General features: G+C 45.6%; 1 protein-coding gene across 4 annotated transcripts in view; it reads left to right on the plus strand.

Annotated features, from left to right (window-relative positions):
* Positions 1-23,670, plus strand: part of SQOR (sulfide quinone oxidoreductase) — a 329,005-nt gene that overhangs the window by 187,844 nt on the left and 117,491 nt on the right. For all 4 annotated transcript variants that reach the window (XM_069624949.1, XM_069624948.1, XM_069624946.1 and 1 more), the window contains one exon: positions 23,255-23,425. In XM_069624949.1, coding sequence (XP_069481050.1) covers positions 23,255-23,425 — 171 coding nt within the window. The remainder of the gene's footprint in view (positions 1-23,254; positions 23,426-23,670) is intronic.

The following is a 23,670-nucleotide window of genomic DNA, read 5'->3' on the forward strand; positions in this document are numbered from 1 at the left end:
CACCCCTCAGAATACACGTACCCCGCTCAGACAGCAAAATCGTGTGTAAAACTCCCTGTGCACCCCAGTAATACACGTACCCCACTCGCCCAAGGCCTATCGCGTGTCAAACTCCCCGTGCACCCCTCAGAATACACGTACCCCACTCGCCCAAGGCCAATCGCATGTAGAACTTCCTGCGCACCCCCGAAATACACGTACCCCGCTCGCACAGGGCCAATCGCGTGTGAAACTTCCCACGCACCCCCGAAATACACATACCCCGCTCGCAAACTTCCTGCGCACCCCCGAAATACACGTACCCCGCTCGCAAACTTCCTGCGCACCCCCGAAATACACATACCCCGCTCGCACAGGGCCAATCGCGTGTAACACTTCCTACACAGAGGGGTACGTGTATTCGGAGGGGTGCGCAGGGATTTTTACGGACGTTTTCGTGGTTGGGGGGCTGTATGCTGCTCCACTGGCCTGTGCGCCATGTACAGGATTTGTGCGCTGTTAATGGCGCACGGGGAAGGGTTGGGGGCATAACTGACGCTGCTGCAGGGTCACTGCACCACTCTGCGCCACGGCTGGTTATGGATGTTAAAATCCATGAATACGCTGTGCGCGGAAATGGATTTTGGCGCATGCGGCTGGCGCAGACTGCCGCACGCGCACACTATGCGCCAGCCGCGTGTGCCACTTGTGTGCTGAATTCTATGAATTACCCCCTAAGGATTGTCACTGAGCAAGTTTTGCTTGATTCTCCCCACTCTTCTAGCATTGCAGGGTCTTGTTCTTCAAAGGTGGGTGTTGTCAGTATATGTAGGCCTCTAGGGATACGTCCCACGTCGACATAATTTTAAAGAATATTCTTCCCACCATTTGCTGATTTCCCGTCTCTGTAATTTCTCTAATTCTCTTAAAAGCCTCACTTCATTGTTAGACTGTACATCTGGCGGTTTGTTACTGGGTTTATTGGCGATGGTACAGGTTTGTTTTTCACAAAATAAAAACACTACTTGCTTCTTACGTGCACTTACTTTGTCCATTTGTGTTGACATGTTGTGATAAGAAGTGCCTGGATATTGGTGTTTGACTCTCTTGAAAAATGTTTTTTGCTTCTCATGCAATATATTTATTTATTTTTTTGGGGAGTACCTATGCCTCCAGATAACTGGAAAAAAAGAGAGAGATAATAGTAGGCACACTGGGAGGCCAACACAAGAAATCTCAAACGCAAGAAATTTGCTCTTTTCAAAAGAAAGAAGGACCAGATAAAAGTAATTCCACCTTCGAGAAGACATGGAACAAAAAGGCCAGTCCCAAGTCCATCCCGACAAAGGCCTACAGTAACAAATTCAAACTTTAGAAAAGACCTGCATTGCCAGAACCGCACCAGGTTGGGAAACAATCTCCCCACACAGGACAAACGCCATAAAGAAAATTCGCTGGAGCAGGAATCGGTGGCACCAAGTCCACAGAAAAACTGGAATATTACTATCGACCAGGACAAAGCAAGAAACCGGTACTTGGATTCGACAGAAAGTGCCAAACAAAAACTCATCGACGAAGAACTAAGAAATTGGGCCTGGCTTCTTACTGCCCTAGCTGACAAAACTAGAACCTAGCAACGAACAACAGCCCCTGCTGGCAAAAACGATGTGGAGATCTTGGCTAAAGGGCACACCACCAAACTCCTGACCCTAGGATCCTGGAACACCAGAGGTTTTTCGCACCTGGCGAATAACTCCGATGTAAACCTAGGGATCTTCGATATCCTTTGCCTCCAGGAAACCTGGATCACAAACCAACCGGCGGCAGACGGTTTTGCATAGCTTTTTCCCCGGCACTCAAAGGCCCCTTGGGGAGACCTCGGGCAGGTCTTATCACGGTCATTAAGATAGGTCGTGACCTGCATTTGGAAAAAATCTTAAAAAAAGATCCTCACATCTTGGCAACTCTAATCAGTAGGACATGCACAGAGTTTGCAAAAAAGGAAAAGGAAAGTACCATTTACTTGGTTATTAACACCTACTGGAACCCAAAAGAATTCCAACTTGATAACTTCATCCCAAAAATAGAAGCAAAAATGGAGGATGCCTGGGACGCTCCTAAAATCGACCACACCATTATATGTGGTGATCTGAACGCACAAATCGCGTAGGAACAAATGGCAAATATCTCGAACAAAAACAACACAACTATTAAAAGAAACTCGAGACAAATTGAACAGGGCTCATCACTTCGAGATAGGAAATGGGCAGAAGCAATGGAATCACAAGACATGCACAACTTGCATACTTTAAAAAAACACGCAGATCCGGCGATCCACACTTGGGAACTAGAAGGTCATCATGCAAAGCTGGATCATATTTACGTGTCTCGACTACTGCTAGCAAAGGTGACAAGCTTCAAGGTGACCCGGACACTACACAGTGATCATAACTTACTGACCGCAAACTGGGAAATGGAAAAAGCCTCTAATTCATCAATGCGTCCGAAAATGTCAACAAATTTAGAAACAGGGGAAACCAACTTAGGCTGAAGTCGGTAGCAATCAAGGATATCACTGATCGCTATCAACAAGCAAAGGCGAAGGCCCAGAAAACCGGTCTAAGGAACCCAACGGACTACTGCCATTTATTAATCCCCTATCAAGTGGCACAATCCGAGCGTCCCATGAACAAGAGTTTCCTACATCAAAACAATCTTACCCTGAAAACAAAAAGGCTAGAAATGAGAAGAGCAGTCAGAAAAGCAAAACAGTTTCCATCATCGTCTAATAGCAGGGAGGCGGTCACAGCCACCAAAAAATACAAAAACTGGCTAAAAGGTTATCGGATCACATTGTACCAAGCAGACTCAGAATGCACGCCAAAAACTCTCAGCGGCAAGAAACCTAAAGCATTCTGGGCGTTAATTTCACCTGGTAGAAGAAAATCAGAAAATTCTCTGACTAGCAGTGTGCATGAAAAAGCCTGGATCATGCATTTTTCGGATCTATTTGGTATCCCTGGACCACTGAGACAAGACTCATTGAGTGATGCACCAAAGTGGAAAATCGATCTGGACCACACACTCATTGAAGATAAAATCATCAAGCTCAAAGCATCCAGAGCTCCAGGACCAGATGGGATATCAAACATAGACTTGAAATCAAATCTCGGCCCATGGTCCCTGTTAATTGCAGAAATTCTCCAAACCTGCGTAGAGACATCTTCGATTCTACCGTCATGGAAATGTGCAAACATTGTGCCAATCTACAAAGCAGGAGACAAAGGGAACCCAAATAACTATTGACCGATAGCACTTTTGGACTGCATCGGAAAAATATTTGGGTCATTTCTCCGGGACCAATTCAAATTGTGGGTAACAACATCAGAGGGCTTTGACCACTTTCAGACAGGATTCACTAAAAATCTTGGAACCTCGGCCAATATTTTTATCAGCATTCTGAAGGCAAAAGTTCTACAAGGGGCCCCACGTCTAGTCCTGGCTTTCATCCATCTCTCAAGCTTTTGATAAGTGAATAGAGAAAAGCTATGGAGCAAACTGACGACCTGGAAATGTCCCCCAGCCTTGATGGCCCCAATAAAAGAACTTTACTCCGGGACTTCAATGAGAGTTCGTCTAAACGGAGCTGGCCTTTTCCAACAACATTCTTACCTCTCGTGGGGTAAAGCAAGGTTGCCCGTTGGCACTGGCACGCTACAACGCCTATACAGGGAACTTCCAATACATGGAAGCAAATATCAAGACCTTCCTGACAACTTTGGGTTCTGAGAAAATAAACGGGTTGCTATACGCGGATTTCATTATTCTCATCGACCAAACAATGATTGGCCTTCAAAGGAAATTGGCCAATCTACAGGATTACCTAACACTGAATGACCTTGAGATAAACACGAAAACAACCAAGGTGATGAGCCTCGATTTTAAAAAAAAAACAAGAGGGAAAGACAAAGACAGCTGGGCACTACAGAAAGAACAAATCGAAAAAGTTAAAACTTTTAGATACTTGGGGCGGGGGGGTCACTATCAGTAACAGTGCCTCAGAAGTCCCAATGTAACAAACTCTGAAACAGAAAACAAAAACTTTGACAAACCACATAATCCTGATGGACAGAAAGTGCGGGCGTTTCTCTTTGAAAGCAGCTTTGACCTTTTATAAATCCAAAGTGGTCCCTGCTCTGGTATACGGTGCCGAAGCCATGCCTGCCATTTCACAAACTATCTGGAACAAACTGGAAGGGTCACTATGGAGGAAAGTGCTCAGAGTCCCTCCCTCGACACCATTGGCACTTATACTCAGAGAACTTAGCCTGACATCACTCGAAGGTACAGTCGACCTCAAGGGCCTGATGCTGTACAGGAAAACCTGAGCACCTTGCCAAAAAGTCCACGTACTCATTAGAGAAGAAATGGACAAAAGATCAAAAAAGCTGCTAAACGACTGGTCTGGCAAAAACGAGGCACTGCTAGTGGAAATTGGAAGTACAGAAGAAGAGCTCCTCAACAATCTGATGAAAACCACAAAAAGATTTAAAGAAAAAGACTGGTGCAATACCTTGGAGAAAGCCTGGAGCTACAAACTTTTGCGACACCTGCCAGTATACACCCAAAAGTTGAATGAACCGCAAAACTATTTGGTAAAATTCCCAAGCAAGAGGATCCAAAAACAAATGAGATCCTTGGCATTAGAAAAAATCAAAAGAAAATCTGTGCAGGTCTGTAAGGACCCATTTACAGTGGAATTGGTAAACATTTGATGCTATCCGGTCCAGGTCTATCAATCAACAGAAGGATTAATCTAAGCCACTTGTATACACCTTTTGCCAGATGGACGAAGATTACTGGTGCTCTTATCTTATGAATGGGACAAATAGAAAACCGGTGATCGCCGTTGGGAATTTCCTGGAGAGTCCTAATGTGGAGAAAATACACCTGACCAAAGAGTGACAACAAGGACAAGAACAAATATTCAGGAAAAGAAACAAGAATCAAACATGACCTATAAATCAAAAGCAAATCAGTTTTTGCTTGAATTTAACATTAAGGAGGAAGAGAGGAACTTTTACCTGACGGCCATTTTGTAAAAGCTGGTAAAATGCAGCTTAAAAAAAAAAGAAAAAAATATGTATATATATATATATATATATATATATATATATATAATTTGTTTTTTAGGCTTGTGGAATCTGCATAGATCACATGCTATGCATAGGCCGACGTCTAGTGGTAGTTGCTGAGTATTACAAGTGTTCCTTGCTAACCTCATTACTACAGCTACCAGAAGTCCTTGCAACAGAATCATCAACAGAATCATCATTGATTGTGAACACCTGCAATTGCTGTGAGCTGCAAGCTAAGACTGCCTCCCTGATGTTGTGAAGAGCACAGAACTCGGTAGGAGGAGAAGATCAATGGCTGAGTAGGTTAACTGTGCAGAGAACTTGGGTGCACCCCCCTCTCCTGTCCTTAAAGGGGTAGTCCAGGAAAACTTAGAAAAAAAAACGCAGCTAGTGCTTATTTTTTTAAAAAAATAAATAGCACTTACCGAGATTCAGCTGCAGCTTTCCTGCTCTGGTCTCCGGTCCCCGTCCTCTGCGTACAGCACCAATGAAGGAAAAGCCACCCAGCGGTAGCTTTTGTTTACTACAGCTGGCTGTCTTTTCCTTCATTAGTGCCGCAAAAGCAAAAGCCAGCACACAAAATGGATGCGCCCATGTGCTTGCTTTTGCGAATTTTGAGCTTGAATAGCTCAAAATTTGACATAGGAAGTTTAAAAAAAAAGTGCTAGTATTTTTTATTTAATGTTTTAAATAAAATTTTTAGCTGGACTACCTCTTTAATATTCATGGATTTCTGAAGGGTGGAATCTTCACAATCCTTTAGGGTGCTGCACCGGGACGATATATGTCCTGCTTTGGAGTGCCACACTGTGGGCTACACACCCCCCCCCGGTTCCCCACTGTGGGTCTGGGTGTGAGCATGTTCCTTGCTAACCTGATTACTACAGCTACCAGACGTCCTGGCAACAGAATCATCGAGTGTGAACACCTGCACTTGCTGTGAGCTGCAAGTTAAGACTGTCTCCCTGATGATGTGAATAGCACAGAAACCGTTAGGAGGAGAATATCAGTGGCTGAGTAGGTCAACTGTGCAGGGAACTGGAGTGCAGCCCCCTCGCCCATTCTTAATATATTATTATTTGTTTATTTGTATTCAGCTCAAAGAACCTTTGCAAAGGTTACATAAAAGCTTAAAATAAATAGAAACAGATACAAATGCAGATACAAGTACCAATTTGCTGTACAAATTAAAAAATCACATTCAAATTCAAATGTAAATTCAGGTATAGGTCAAATACAGGTACAACTACAAACACAGATAATAATAACAGATGATAATAATAAGGCGGACACACAAACGTACAACGACATACAGATCACATAGTGCAGTTCCGGAGAACAGATTTGCAATACAATTATGGAGATCCATGCCTGTTATTCACATTTTTCTTAACTCACAAGGAAAGCAAACTTACCAGAATTTCCAAGCGTTTCTCAAATATCCAAATTTGGCCAATGTTACCGTAGGCATATATCTACTTTTAGGACAACAATATACTCTTTCCATGCACCAACAAATCCCAATTACAATGAGCATCAAGAATCTGGTATCCCAGTGGGGAACCACACTGTATACCCCAAATAAAATAGCTAAAATCCACGCTCGTATTGTTTGAGGACACTAAAACCCAGGAAACACCCAACAAGGGCATATAATAAATAATTAAATAATAAAACAAATCGGGCATACGTGTATGTACCCACTACTAAGTTGGTTCCAAAGAATAGACAACCGTCCTGGTGTAATTCACGTTCTACGTAACTCAACACCTAGCGTAACAGCGTTAGTAAACATTTCGCTATTTGCTTTCGCCAGGTTTTTAGCCACCATACTCCAGACCCTAAATAGGGCAAACTTGACTCTTTCCGATTCTGAATTCATACAGTAGTTCCAGAAGTCATCGTACTTTACTGCTTCATACGCGTGGACGCAGCACCTCAAATTTGTCATATACAAATCGCCTAGGGTTTTGCATTGTGTTAAAATATGGCGAGGGGTTTCCAATGCCCCTGGTGTGTCACACATGTGGCATATCCGATACCATTTTGGTATCCCACATCTTACAACAAGGAAAATCAGAAGCAAAAGTTGATTTGTTGGCAGTTTCAAAAGAAACTGCTGCATAGCATGAGACGGACATTGCCTAAGGTATTTTTGAGTGTGCAAATATGGTTGAGTCACATTCACCACGTACTTGTAATCGGTCAGGGTAGACAAGTAGATATAGTTGTTGGTCCAATCCCACTTCCTTAATCTATTTTTAAATATGTTCAAGGCGTGGACTCTCGTCCCGCAGTTAAAATTGGGTCTCCAACCTATCCACTCGTACGCCGTATATATATTCCAAAGCCGGTGAAGTTGCACAGGTACCTTGAGTCGCACTCCAAGTTGTCAAACACAGCCCACTTAAACGCTCATCTTCGAAGCCCATGTTGATTACGCAAAATTACTTTATTATTAAAAAACCCCATGCCCAGGCTGCAGGGCACTGCAGCATGATGTGTTTCGCAACAGCCTTGTTGCTTGTTCACATAGAATTACCCAAGTACATGATTTAAAGGAGGCGTGTTCATTAGCATAGGTGAGTCCCTTCTAAGTTTCGGCATTGCCTTACAGGCAATAGGATGGTGTGTGTTCCGACTCACATCACTATGTCGGCTATGTTTTAAAGAGGTCTGAGCCATGTGCATGTAAGTGCAGTTGCTCATAGACACAGTATTAGTGTATGCAACAGGCCGAATTGTGTCAATGATATGCATGAGATTATAAATATACATGATATAAATATACCATGGTTGGGGAGTTAAAAATAAAGGTTATGTATACTCAGAAAGTAATGAGCCTGATAGGTTATGGGGGTCTAGCCCATCTGCTGTGTCATTGTAACGCTCACCTGATTTCCACGGAGGCGCTGGGCTGGACTGAGCTGTCGCCGTGTCTTCTAGTGTGACTCGTAGATCTCGGCCTTCTCCTAGGGCTGGTCCCCTTCTCACGATGTACCGGACGTGTAGAGTGAGGTGTCTGCAGACGGAAGAACAAGGATTTAGGAACTGGATTGACTGAACTTCTCCTTCCTCAGTCCTCTTATTCGAACCAAGGGCGTGGCTTGCTCACCTTATATATATTAAGGCCGGGCTCTCCATCCTGCGTCTTTGCAGGGGCGCAAGTACCAGTTACTTCACTGGTTCACTGACAATCCTCTTGATTGCAGAGGTTGATGCTGGAAGATACCGCCGTTTACCGCACGAGCGGTTTCTTGATAGTTATTGGAGCACCCTTAATTTAGTCCCTTGCTCAGTCTCAGGGTGTCAAGATTGAAATTGTAGAGGAATGACGCGGCGAGCCGGTGAGTAGGAAAGATGACCGGTTGCTGTCACCCTTTCTAATGTCTCTTTGTCCTGCAGGTTTAGGTGCAATGGACGCTGATGAATAAGTGCCCAGGATCGTGCAAGCGCGTATGTACGAAGAAGATGAAGCGCGGTGCACGTAAGTAAAATGACTGCTGTTTGTTTCAAAAGCACGCCTTAATGTCTCTTTTGTCCTTGCAGATCGTGGATGCAGAGAGCGTTGCTAGATGGATGCCGGCGAACGTGTGATCGCGTAAGTAGAAAGTTTATGGTTGATTTAGAATGCGCCTTAAATGTCTCCCTTTGTTTTGCAGATGCCGGCATGCAGCGCTTTTTGAAGATCAGAACGTGCGAAGCGCAGGTAAGTAATTCAAGAATGCAATGCTTAATCAAGTCCTTTTCTTTGCAGATGTCGATGGGGAGCCGAAGAAAGCGGCGGAAGGCTTTGGAAGATGCCGCCGTATTTGGTAAGTAAGAGCGCTGCTCTCGAATTGAATTCTGCTAACCTGTTGTTTTGTCTTGGCAGGTGCAGCTGAGGATCGGATCTCTAGCAGGTAAGGAATTTGTTTACACAGGAACTGGAGCTGAAGAATCTCAGGAAGACTGGAGCTGACACGGTGAGCGTCCTGCTGCAGATGCAGAATAGCGCGAAGCACGTTTCATCAATCGGGTGTGGTTTAAATAGCCTTCTGTAGTGCTTACGCGTCTTCTTCCACAGCCTCGCCCAGAAAAGAGTTCCTGTGGTCTGATTCCAGGGATTGGCTCCTGCCCCACCCAGACAGGAAAAGTAGTTCCAGGCAGAGAAGGATCAGAAGACCATCGAGCTGGTAAGTAAGCAGCATGGTCGGCCGAAGGTAGGTCCACCCAAGCACTCTTAAGCATTATGAGCCCGGCGCTTCCAGCGCCGGGACCGGTCATCTTTATGAGCCTGGTGCCACTGGCGCCAGGACCAAGGTCCAAAAGGTCCCGATAGGGACTGGCTGGTACCCAGGATCAAGGTTATGGGCCTGCTTCCAAGGATGTGAGGCAAGTCCTGACCCCTTGGAAGCAGGGATCATGACAGTCGTTCATCAGGATTATCATGCACGCTGTACTCTGAGACAGCGGACTAAACTAAACGTTATGCGCTTCGGGACACACCAAATTACCTTACAGTACAGTGCATAGTGCTATACCTTTCCATTATCTTCAACATTAAAGTGCAGAGTGCCAGTGCAAATGCAAAGAGAATGTGAAACTCACAATTCCAATATGACAGAGAATACTACAGATATTTAAAGTTCAAATGCCATTCAAGATCTAAAGGACACTTGATCTAAATGTGCAGACCTTACATCTAGTACACTTGTAAAATCCTCTATCTGATCCTGTGAGCCACCCCATTGATTTGATTCCTTCTCCCCACTGGTGTGTCTTTGAAAGAGGAGGACGTTCAAAAACTGACATCAGGGAAGTTACCAAGTATAGCATTAAGCTCCTTATCCACTTTCAAAATCCTCCAATATCTTTGCAAAACATCTGATTTGTTGCGCGGGAGTACCAAATGTGAGGATCAGTCAAATGGCATCCCCCTCAGATTTTCCAACTATAGCATCTTGGTTTTACAAAAGAAAATTGTCCCTATTACTGATGCATGCTTTAATGTGATCGTTCAATGATCCTTTTGGGATAAGCTTGCTGTTGGAAGCACCAAGCTTGAATTGTGCTCTCTCTATCAAATGCCTCAATTGTGGCACAATTCCTACGGAGTCTAATAAATTCCCATGGGGATGCTCCAAATAAGATTTATTGGGTGGCTACTCGTTGCATGGAGAGGGGTACAAGATCCAGTGGGTTTTCTGTAAAGTTCACTGGTCAACCGGCCACATTCTTGTTTGAGGACCACATCTAAGAACACAATGGAACTCCTACTTTGTGTTCCGGTAAACCTCCGATTGTGTTCATTATTGTTCAGTAGTTGCACAAATCTCACCCATTCCTTTTCCATGCCTCTCCAGATCATGAAATGGTCATCAATGTAGTGAAGCCACATCACGATTTTATCAGTAAAGACTTCATTAGCCTCCCACCATACCGTACATTTCTCCCAGTACCCCACAGTCAAATTTGTGTTTGCGGGGCAAACTTGGTGCCCTTTGCTGTTCCGTGTGACTGACTGTAAAAAAACAATTATTAAACACAAATACATTGTTTTTCAGACACAGGTCAATCATTGCCAGAATCATTTTGGTATGCCGTAAATAGTTAAATGAAAGTGTGTTTAGGAAATATTCACAAGCATGCTTCCCGATGTTATGTTGGATGGAAGAATACAGTGAGACAACATCAATGGTGGCTAACACATACTCTGACTCCCACGGGAGATCATCAATTTTGCGTAAAGTCTTTAGTGTCTTTGACATAGGAGGGCAACGTGGATATAAAGGGAAAAAGAACTTTGTCAATATACTTTGACATGTTTTCTGATAACTATGCCACCAGCATTATAATGGGTCTCCATGGAGGTCTACTCATGCTTTTATGCAACTTCTGGAGAAAATATATGGTGGAAATTGTAGAGTGATGGGAAAACAGAAATGTACAATCCTACTCCTCCACCGTGTCTTTAGTCTCCCACTCTAATATAAATTCTCATACTGTGAGTTCCAGTACTCTTTGGTCGTGAGGTTTTCATAACATGTTGTGTCTTTGAGTGGGCTATCTGCCTCTCGGATAAAATCCTTTTTATTCATAATTACGATGTTTCTCCCTTTGTAAGAGGACTTAATTATACACTCAGAGATGTGCCACAGCTCATCTAGGGTATCTGTTTTTTCGAGAAAGGGTGTCAATATAACTAATTTTGGTAGTTTTCCTGATCTTTTTGAGGTCCTCAATAACCAGATTTTGGAAGGCTTCTATGTTACTCCCTGAGGACAATAAAGGGTTGAATTTGGATTTACATTTCAACTTGCTCTTCCTGTACTTACTCTTCCTGTACCACTCTACATTAATCCCTATATCAGTGTAGTCAATGGGATCTTTGTTATCTGCAGTATCAAGTCCTTTTTTGAGATGTACACGGTTGGACAGGATATTAATGGAGATTTGATGCAAAGAACTTTTTAAATTAAATTTTACGTATGAATTTATCGAAGTCAATGCGCGTTTGTGCATAGTCATACGTGGCAGTGGGGCAGACATTAAGGCCCAAACTGAGTAGTTTATGCTGACCATCTGTTAGTATATGATTGGATAAATTAACCACTGTCATCTTCATGCTTTCTTCTATTGCCTTTGTATCTGCTTGCCAGAGCATATGGATCTCTCTCATGTGTTGTTGGTCCTGTTTCTTGCCCCTCCGCCCTCTCCTCGTCTTTTTCTTTCTCCTCTTCCCTCTCAGTGGCCATAGCCTCTTCCTCTTGGTTGTTTGCTTGCTCTGCCGTCCGGAAATAACAAGAGCATCTCTTCTAAAAAATGTAGTCCAACTGTTGGTTCTTCATTTTTGCTGCCAGTGATGTCTGACTCTGAAGGGCACTGTGCCTCACTTGATGAGCTATCATTTTCCACCACTTTAGTGACCTTTACTTTAGTTTGTTTCCTGAATTGGACAAACCGGCAGGCAAAGGTATTAGTCTTCCTTATCTCTCAAGAATTTGCATTTTTCTTTGTTTGATTTCCTCTTCATATGTCTTGAGACAGGTTTCTATATTGGTCCTGACTTTCCTTCTTTCCTCACTCTGTGGTAGATGTTTTAATTTTTCATGAATAGTATATTTTATCACATTGTTAAGAAAGGTTTCAGAGCAACCATTGGTGGCATCATCCCACTCCCGTAGCATCTCCGGGTCCTGTTCTTCAAAGGAGGGAGTCGTGAAAATCCTGAGTCATCTCAGAATTCTGCCTACACCGATAAAGTTTTGTAGGGAATGTTCCTCCCACCATTTATTTATTTCTTTTTTCTGAGACCTTTCCAGTTTTTTCAGGAGGATGATTTTGTCATTTTTAGCCACCAATGGAACACCAAGGTTGCGTCTGCCCGTTTTGAGTGTCTCATTAAATAATGTAGTGGCTTGTTCTCTGGAAGCTGCTTCCCTGTTTGCCTAGGAGCTCTTATTTATGGAAGAGGTTGTTGTGTATATTAACAGGACTGTCACAGAGTTAAAATATATTCAAAATCAGGCACGAGCCAAGAAGTCAGATCACTAGCCAATGAATTATTGTGGATCCAATGTCGTTCTTGGGTTCCTCAGATCAGTGATTCAAGCTTTACAACTGCACTACGAGTATGCAGAAGAGAAGGATTCTCACCACTTTGGTGTTTCTCCTCCACGTCCTCCAACATGCAGGATCCACGTCGCCAGCCGCAATGTCCCCCTCGCCAGTGGTCCTCGCGTTGTACAGTTGTGATGGTGGTGTGGAACCCCGAGCAGCAGCTCTTTTAAAAATAATAAGTACTTGTGCATCAGAACCCTGGTGCCCGGGCTTCAAAGCCCGGGACATAACCACAAAGCCAAAAGAAGCTTGTGGTTTGCATGAAAGTAGTAATACCTATATATTTTTACATTTACCCATATATACAATTGTAGGCCAAGTATGAAACCTGTGATTAATCATACACTAAGCTCCATGTGGCATTGTTCTGTTATGTTAAAGATTCTTGTACCGTGCACTGTTGCCACTAGGAGTGTACCGAATAGTAGATTTAAGTATTGAGCCTAATACCGAATAGTTGCACGGTATTATGTCAGAGCCAAATAGTTGCTTTCTAATAAATAAAGTTATGTAGACAAGAACAACACCTTATAAATTAAAAACATAATTTAAAATATGTATATCAATACTTTATTGCATTTCTTTCTTTGTTGTCTATGGGAGATGTTTGTGTAAACCATGAAAGGAATACATTATCAGAAAAAAAGAAACTGTTCAGTAACAGCATAGTTTGTATTTTTGTGTATTCACAGGTGTCTCATGTTGGGCAAGCCCACAAGGAACATTTGAAAGTAGACACATCCCAGTCACCCCTCACAGCGATTGCACACTAAACCTTTGGGCTAGTCTTAGTTACTTGGGCCCTGCCCAACATGCGACACCAGTGAATACACAAAAATACAAACTGTGCTGTTACTCAACAGCCTTCCGGCTTTCTGGCTTCAGGAAGGCACTGAAACACAAAAGGAGTGATTACATCAATTAGCACCCTCCTGACAGGTGAAGTGCTACTGAATACAAACCTCTTGCATGCTAAAGCCATGCTTTCTACCTCTGGCACTGAGTGGGGATGAGGCATTTGAAAATGTCTTTTCATTAATAGTAATTTTCTTTGTTTTTCGGGTGGGTTATGTTTGTGGTGTTTTGGGGCATGGCAAAAAACACCAGGCAAAGATATATGGGGAATGCTGAATCCTCCATGGTTCTCGGCTGACCCTATAGTGGAGGGGCCGTGCTGATTTTCAGATCTTTCATTGGCATGTGCGTGTTTATTTTACTTTTTGTTTTTCACTTGTACATCCATTTGTTCTAATGTTTCTAAATTGTAAACTTGTATCACCCTGAATTTATTACACAACTATCCCTCTTTTTTTTTTGTTGGGAGGAATATTTCTGCTGCCACACACTGTGGCATTTTGGTTTAAAAAGATAGCTACGTTCTTTACTGACATCTGTCTCTTTTTACTCAATTCAAAGGGACTCATTTTGGATACATGAGAAAGTTGGAGGGCAGGAATTGTAACCTATGTTTCGATATTATAAGCACATTCTGCCGCAGTCACTGCACAATTTTTAACTTAATTTTTATTATTGGTTTAGCTGATAAATCAACTTTACAATTTATAATTCTTTTTTTACAATATTCCATTCTTACAATACATAATTCTTTATAATCTACAATTTAAAATCAATAATTGCAAAAATGAAAACCAGCAATAGAGTAAAATCATGTCTATACATATAATAGATTCTACTCACATTCTATAAAACGATGTTGCAGCACTAGTCATTCTATTTCAACGCATATAAAAAGTTAAGAACAGCAATTCGATGTGGAAGCATTTGCCACAATTGCTCACACTTCCCACGGAGCCATCTTACTTGTTTTATAACCTTGGCCTGCAGGCTGAATACAGTTCTTTGCTGCAGGCACATTACCTCATTAGCTATTTTACTCAGGGTTTGGAACTTACTGGGATCTCTGCAACAGATATATTAATCCACTTAATTATATTATTTAAATTGGGAATTGGTGGGATTGGACGCTGTAACTTTCAGATTTCTCACATAGGTAATCAACCAATCAATACGTGCCTTAATAAAATACAATTTTCAATAGACTTCATGAACTACTGTTTCATCTCAATGGTTTTCAACTACAAAAAATAGGGGAAACTGGAGATACATTCAAAATATTGAGAGTTTTGCTCAGCCCTCCAAGTAAACCATCAGATGGAAGTCTGCCTGTCCAGCACATGAAGGTCAGCGACTTTTTTTGCACTTTCACACCTCTGCTCTGTCTGTACTCAGTCAAAAAAGTGAAGCAAGCATTTGTTTAATGATCCTTCTGAAGGATAAACATGACAAGATATGCCTGAATAATTCCAGGCATGCAGTAAAAGCAATACTTGATGTACTTTGTAGGGGAAACTATTTGGCTTAGAGTGATTAATTATTAAAGTATTTGGTCGAAGTTGAATATCTCATCTTCAGCCGTAATTCGGCTGAATACTTACTCAAAGCTGAATTTCGGTACACCGCTAGTTGCCACCTGCGTGGTCTTTTGGTGCTGTGGCGGAGCTGTAATGCAAGGAGAATGGTGGGTTTGTTAGTATGACTGAGGAGGAAAAGAGCAAGAGAACTGGTGTGCTGTTAGCAGCTTCAGTTCTCCATTCGGAAAGACTGTTCACTTAGCGTAGGTACATTTTCCGGTTGGTAGGCATCATGTGTGAGATTGTGTATGGTTGGTTTCATTGTCAGTGTGTTGTAAAGTGCGTGCAGTTTGTGGTGCTTTAGAGGTATGGTTGTGTTTAGTTCAGAGTTTGTGAAGGCGTATGTAGAAGAGTGAGTTTTAGCACTGTTATTTATTGGCAGTACATTTCTTACCCCCGCGGTTCTGACTAAATGCGACCTATGTCCCTCCCCCTGTCGTTCATTCTAGTGCATAGTAATTACCACCCCCATGGGTTCCTACAGGAGATGTTCTCTTTCCCCAAGGTCAGTCCGTGAGCTGTACCGTTTCTGCCCCCGGATGCATTCCTTTGTGTGCCATATTTCACACCTTCAGCGGTTCGATTGGGGTGACACATCTCCCTTCCCTGTTTCCACCTTCGGCGCTCTGTCCATGTGAGATCCACTTCTGCACTCCATCCGCTCTTGTGGTTAAGTGCTGGTTCTTGAACTCTGACTGCCCAGTTTCGTGACCGCAGGAACAATTTTTTTTGTTTTTAAAATAATGAATGCTCTCATTTGGTGCAAAGGCTTTTTAGCTACAGATGCTGCATATCAGCATAGTTCTCCAGCATGGGGTCTGGAATGGATTCCCATGCTCATGAATATTCCCCGTCGTCAGGCTGGGATTCCTCGGTACAGAAAATAAATCTGTATCAGTTTCGTTTCTGATCTGTCTTTCCTAGTACTAACCAATCACTGATCTCTGGGTCATACTGCCCACAGCCAATGACTGCCCTCTCCCTAAGCCCCGCCTCCGGCAGCCATCCTCAGATTTTTACCGCACGTTCAAGTGTTGGGAGTCCTCGTGCTTGGCTCTCGAGCTTTTGCTGCGTTTTTGTGCTTTTTCAAAGAGAATTTCTCACTTTTCGGTTAAATTGAGCCTCAAGTTCCACCGTCTTTACATCCAATCAACGGGGACGAGCATTTTTCAAGGAAAACAAGCATTCCTTATGCCTCTACTGTCTTCACAAGGACAAAACGCACGTGGAGGAGGACTGTGCGTTTTGCGGGAACATGTTGGAGGGACCGCCATCTTCGTCTCGCCAACTGGCTGGAGGGAAAAAGCCCGTCAGAAATCCGAGCGGTCTTCTAAGTCCTGTGAGGGCGCCCCGGCAACGGGGGCCCAACAGAAGGCTAAGTACCGCGGGTCCGAGGGCACCGGGAGCGCCGAACGGTCGGGCTCCTCGGCTGCCAGGCAGGGCGCACCCTCCCCGGCGCCATCGACCACGAGCCAACGCTCTGGCTCGGGTAAGAGGAAATCCGAAGACCCGGCCAAGCTTCTGGAGAGGCCCCGGTCGATCTCGAAGATTTCGGCTGAGGGGGAGCGAGGCGGGGAGCCCTCCCCCAAGGTGAAGGCCACAAGCACGCAGTCGGAGACTAAGGCCTTGATTCACCCAGCCAAGGCCTCTATCAAGGAGGTTGCGGCAACTCTGGCGCAGCATGCGGAGGTTACACCTGTGGTAGCGGCCTCGGGGCCCAGAGTCTCCCTGCCACCTCGGAGGGAGGCATCTTTCAAGCCCATCGAAAGAACCCCCACGAAAGCCCCGGTGGAGTAAGAGGGGGGGGCAGTGGCCGTCGTGGATTCATACACAACCTCCGAGGAGGAACTTGTCGAAACCCCTGAGAGCCATGACCCGGGCATGGCGGAGGACCAGCCCGTCAAGAGGCATCCCGACGAGGGGGGCGACAGCGGCGCCGACGGGACCCCAGACCAACCATCGCGCCCGTCGCAGCCAGTGCCACAGGACAACTCGGCGGCCATTTTGATGGCAATTCAATCCTTACGCTCTGAAATAAGGACTAGATTGCCTTTACCCCCGACGGGGGAGCTGGAACCAGGCCCGACGGAGGAGCCAGGGACAGGGCCGTCGGGAAGTCCACCACCCAAGAGGAGAAGAACACATCCTCCTGCACCCTTCCAGCCCTCGAGGCCTGCTCAACCCTCCTCCCCGTCCACGGTCTGTGGGGATGACACGGGTACGGACACGACGGGCACGGACGACGAGGGGAGTGACGGCGGGGTAGACCTCCCGTCGTCCCGCCCCCCCCCCGGGCTTCCCCGCCCGATGAGATTGGATCCTTCCATGCGATGATCTCCAGGGCATCCGAGCTTTTGCAGCTCTGCCCTGAAGAAAAGAAGGAGGGGTTCCTCTATCAACGTCGAGAGACCAAGAGTAAGACGGTCCTCGCGGTACCTCTACTGGATGACATCTGGGACGAGGGGCTCTCCCTCCTCAAGAACCCGTCCACGACGCCGGCAAAAAGGGACCGATACGAAAAGAAGTACCGGGTCCCCGACGCGGCCCCTCTATGTCTTGGAGCACAGCCGACCCCGGATTCAGTCGTCTCGGCAGCGGCCAGGAAGAAGGCGGCGGGGCATCGACATCGACTTCACCGCCGGACGGCGAGGGAAAGGAGCTCGACGCGATGGGACGACGAGTCATCACGTTGGTGGCAACGATGATTAAGGCGGCCAACACCCTGGCTATCGTTGCCCGTTATGACAGGGAACTTTGGTATAAAATCGCTCCCTTGTTGGACTTCCTGCCGGACGACAAGAGGGCAGAAGCCCTGGAAATCCTTGCAAGAAGGCGAGGTGGCGTCAGACCAAGCCATAACGGTGGCGACGGACATCGCTGACACCGGTTTCCGCCAGTTGGGCAACAGTGTTTGCCTCAAACGGCGCGGATGGCTTAAGGCGACGGATTTCCGCCAGGACGTACAAGCCAAAGTGTTGGACATGCCCTTAAACGGGAACAACCTGTTTGGGAAGACAGTCGATGAGTCCCTGCAAGCCATCAAAACGGACACAGAGACAGCCCGGGCCCTGGGAGTTCTCCAGCAACGACGGCCATCCTTTCGGAACACCGGAGGCAAGCAAGGGGCCTCCAAAGGTTCCGGCAGCGGCTCCTCTACCTACCGTCAAGCGGCCTGTTCCTCATCGCAGGAGGCCTATAGAGGACGGGGCAAGTCTGGAGGTTCCCGCCATCGTTGCCAGGGAGGGCAAGGCGGCCTCGAAACAGGACTGAACCGACCGTGGCGTCGGGCCTCCACCGAAGTACCCCGGTGGGAGGCCGGCTGGCGAAGTTCGTCAGCATGTGGGAGTCCATCTCCACCGACCGTTGGGTGCTGGATACCCTGGCCCAGGGGCACGCCCTCGAGTTTCTAAAGAAGTGCCCTCATGTGCCTCCCATGGCCAGGAAGGAAAACCACGTACCCCAGCTGCTGCTGGAGGTAAGGGCAAGGTGGTGAGGATCTTCACCGACAACACCACCACGATGTTCTACATCAGGAAGCAGGGTGGAACCAGATCCCCAGCCCTGTCCAAGGAATCCAAGGATCTTTGGCACTGGGTCGTCGACCAGGGAATGTTTCTGGTACCTTTTCATCTGGCAGGGATAAAGAACACCATCGCCGACTCACTCAGCAGGGAGCTGTGCTCGTGCCACGAGTGGGAGCTACGCCAGTATCAAGTGGATCGACTCTTCAGGCTTTGTGGCAGACCCCAGGTCGATCTCTTCGCGACGGCGACGAACTCCAAGTGCCAGAGGTTCGCCAGCAGGTTCCCCCAACCGAGGAGCATGGGCGATGCTTTCTCGTTCCCCTGGGATAACCTGTTCCTCTATGCTTTCCCACCGTTGCCACTGCTACTCCGGCTCGTCAACCAGCTCAAGAGGTCCCGGTGCAGGATGATCCTCGTCGCACCGGCGGTTCCCAGACCTTCTGGACTTATCGGCGTCCCCACCAGTCAAACTGCCCAGGGACGCGGATCTTCTCTCCGACGAAGGAGGCGCCATTCTTCATCACGACCCGAAGTCGCTGAACTTGCAGGCCTGGCTCCTGCAGCACTAGAGTTTGGGGAATACGATATACCGGCCGACTGCAGAGAGGTTCTTGCAAAGGCCAGGGCGTCCTCAACTCTCAAGTGTTACGGATTACTGCCCCTCAATTACTGCCGTATCTACTGTCGTTGGCCAAGGCTGGACTAGCTCATGCCTCCATCAAGATACATCTGGCTGCCATCTCCAGATACACCAGGACAACAGGACGGGTGTCCTTGTGGTCTCATCGCCTGGTGAAGGAATTTTTGAAGGGACTATTCCGCTCGTTCCCGCCGGTGAAGACCCCAGCCCCAGCATGGGAGCTCAACGTGGTGCTGACTAGGCTCATGGAGACCCCGTTCGAGCCTATGCATACGGCACCGTTGAAGTTCCTATCGTGGAAAACAGCTTTTCTTGTGGCCATCACCTCCGCACGGTGCATGGGAGAGATTCAGGCCCTATCTTGCAAGCCTCCATACTTGACTTTTCATGACACGAGGGTGGTGCTCAGGACGCACCCCTCCTTCATGCCCAAGGTGCCCTTGGACTTCCACCTCAACGAGCCCTTGGTGTTACCAGTTTTCTTCCCGTCGCCTTCGTCGCCGGCCGAGAGGACTTTGCACTCACTGGATGTAGCGCTGAAGTTCTACGTGGACCTCACAAAAAGTTTTCGGAAGACGTCACAGCTTTTTGTGAACTTTGGACCTGTGAATCAAGGGAAGGCTCTCTCGAAGGCTTCCATTTCCAGATGGCTCTCCGGCTGTATCATGCACTGTCACCGGTTGGCAAACTGACCGCTGCCCGGCCGTCCGAGAGCCCATTCGACCAGAGCGATCGCTGCTACCACGGCGTTCTTGTCTGGTGTGCCCCTGCTGGACATCTGCAGGGCTGCTACGTGGAGGTCGACGCACACCTTCACGAAATTCTACTGCGTCGATCGAGATTCCAGGAAGGAGTCCAGGGTCGGCCAAGCAGTGATGCACAACCTGTTCGCCTGAAGGGCCTGGTGAGGAGGTAAGAGTTGCTTAATGTTGAGTTTATGTATTGCTTAATGTTGAGCCTATGTATTGCTGAATGTTGAGCCTTTTGCCACCTCCCGTGGTTGTGCATGTATGTACTGCTATGTAATCTTATATTCATGAGCATGTGAATCCATGCCAGACCCATGATGGAGAACAACAGTTACAGGTAAGTAACTTGTTCCTTATCTACTGCAAATCATCAGGTGTGAGCTTCAATTAGAAATGGGCTGCAAAGTCAGCTGGTAAATGCTGACACTTAGATGCCGTACCTAAATTACCCTTGTGCCAAATAACCAGCGCCAAAAGGGGCTCTGCGGTTGCAGTGGTGTGGCAAAATGGTGTGCGCTGAAATGTTACACCGGCACACACAATCCCAGAATCGGGAGCAGAGTGTGGAAAACGCAGAGCTCAGCAGTGTCCCTGGAAACTGCGCCTCTTTCTATTGAATATCGCGTGTAAGAGTAGACTTTTAAATGTCCTGTTGCATTGAATATCTGGTAAGGAATCCGCCTTGTTTAGACAAGTGCAAGGCAACGGAAGATTGTCAAGAAAACCAATAACAAAATCTGATTATTGCTTTGACTCAAGCATCCTTTCACTGGCCACTATTAGACAAGCATCCTCAGAACTGCCTTTATTGCCCCACTAAGCATTTTATTCTGGGATCACCCATTACCCAAATATTTCATTTTGGGAGCTTGTGCGAGTTGGAATCCCCCAATCTTTTCATAGTCATTTTTCATTGCATATGATTTCTTCTCCTTCTCCAGATTCCAACAGAAAGGATCTCGGGAGCGCCTCTTTGTGGTCCGTTCCTGGAAAATGGTGAAGCATTGAGAACCAATCTGCAAAATAGCATTTTTCTGCTCTCCACACAAAAGGTCCAACTGCTTGTTTAGGGGTTTCTAGAGCAAGTCTCCTTCCACACCCCTACGTGGTAGGGCCATCAGAGACTACTGTGTACGCGAGAAGATCTTCACAATCTCCGGGTGAACCTTCAGCAGGCATGTGCTCTTTTCACCCAGTGCAATGCCAAAAGATGGTCCTACCCTACATGAAAAACCGAGGGTCTACGTTCCCCGCTGTGTGCATATTGATTGGTCAAGGAAGTTTCCGATATGCATTCTCCTCTTCAGTGATCCAAGCTTTTAGAAATGGATGGAATATGGAGTCAAGCATTACATAAAGTGTTCATATTTTTCCCTTTTTGAACTTCAAATAATAAATTGCTTCAGGTAGCCTGATGGAAATGACCAGACTATGATGCTTAAGTGGCTCTTGATCTATTAAGTGGCTTGTGTTCTACAGTATGACTAAGCCATTAGGGTAAATGGGGAATTTCTTCAGTGGCCCTAGTGGAACTATTCACTTTTCTGGCCCATTCAGACTTAACGGTCAAAAACCACAAGGAACTCCAAAGGTCAACTGAGTGCATTCTCATCCACCTGACAAACTAAGTCCTTGCCCAATCTTTTTCACTCTGCGGTGTTACATTACACATTTTTATGATCACTCTCTGCTCTGTGGACTCTGATACCCCTCCATACAGCCACATTAAGTGCTGCCGATCTCAGGCAAAGACGTACAAGTTGTTTGACAACCATTGGGGCTTATTGAATGTTTTTGAGGAGTAATCTCCTTTAAATTCCAGATGAGCTATACATTTACTCTTCTCCATGGTCACAAAGCGTTTATTTGTAGTTGTTGCTTCCTCTGAATTGAATTTTGTCTTGGAAGATGGTCTTCCATTGATGTTCACCTCAACCGCTGTATTCGTCTGTGAACGGATCTCCACAATTATTCCATGTCGGAACCGTACATGGTCTTTCCCTGGAACGAGTGGTGGTGAGCCAGACAAATTTGCCTGTATGAAATATGATATTGCGCTCCCTGTCTAATTAACAGAGCTCACTGGCTGTAGTGCTGAAGAAACAAGAGCTATTCTAGATGGAAGATGTGATTTAAGGTATTGTCCCATGTCGGATTTCCCCCAGTTTCTCATGGAGGATGTCTGTCAAGTAGGAAAACTTTGATGGTATTCATTTGAATCTTGTGTTTGTCTTTGCTGTGCCATCCACTGACCTTTTGATTCCAAGAAGGTACACACTAAGTCTGTCCCTAGAAAGGGATCTTTGGGTTTTTTCGAAAGCTCGTTTTATTTGTGACCGCTTTGGATCAGCCATATTGGCCTGTTCACATGTATTCAGTAAACCTTATTCTCTTGCCACACCCCTTTAGCTAGTCGATTGGTGATCTGCATCCAGATGGTTGGCATGTAAGCTGATGATATACTACTCACCTCTGGTGTCCAGTCAATTGGTCGACAGCAAACTGGTCGACTGCAATTTGGTCGACACCATTTGGTCGAATGCCAAATGGTCGAATTTTTTTTTTTTTTATATATATATGTGTTTTGTGGGTTTTCGTGTGGGGAAAAAAAAAAAGAAAAAAAAGGGGGTTGGGGGGGGGGACCCCCCCAAAAAAAAACAAAAAAAGGGTAAAAAAAAAATTCGACCATTTGGCATTCGACCAAATGGTGTCGACCAGTTGTCCTGTCGACCAAATGTTTTCGACCAATTGACTGGTAACCCTCACCTCTAGTATCTATTCACCTCTAGTAGCTACTCCTACTTCATAAGCCCTTTTTGTATTGTTAACACAAAGATTCTATTCCCAGCTCTGTTACTGCTCTGTTTGGTACTCACTCAAAGGTATCTGTGTTCAACACTATTGGTTCAGATGCACAAAAGAGTTTGGGGCAACAGGGTACATGTGGGGGGCAACATTGTACACACATTCACCAATTGCATGCCTTTATTTTGTATAAACTGTTCAAGGCTTGTATTCTGCCTTGACCACAAAGGTGCACAGAGCTCCCCTGGGAGTACTTGAGTAACTGCAAGTCGTTAACATTTCTTATTTTCCTACTTCGAAGTCCTATTCCAAACCCTTTTTTCCATATTCATTGAAACAATTATGAAATGAAAATTCACACCAAAAACATGTGATTTCTTTTCAGATGCACTACTACCAACCAATTTGGACGCTAGTTGGAGCCGGAGCTAAACGATTAGCAACTTCCGGCCGCCCAACAGCAAGCGTGATGCCCTCTGGGGTAAAGTGGATTAAATCAAAGGTACAGGGATTTGATCCAGAAAATAACTGCATCCGTACAGACGACGATAAGGAGGTAATAGCTCTCTCGTGTCGCTTTATATCGGAACACATTCAAAGTATTACATTGTTGAGACTGATCATGTACTATAAACAGTTTTTAATTTCTAGACTACTTTATTGGTTAATGCCTAGACATACTTTTGAAGTAGAGTATGCCCTCGAATTCTGAGTTTCTGCAGGTCAAAAATCTTACAAAGATGTTCATGCCTCTCCACGAAGTCCAATTTCCTGCCTATTCTTACCAGGCCGACAAGCCAA

Source organism: Ambystoma mexicanum, chromosome 11, assembly GCF_040938575.1.
Source record: "Ambystoma mexicanum isolate Mex_15411 chromosome 11, UKY_AmexF1_1, whole genome shotgun sequence".
NCBI classification, from domain to species: domain Eukaryota; kingdom Metazoa; phylum Chordata; class Amphibia; order Caudata; family Ambystomatidae; genus Ambystoma; species Ambystoma mexicanum.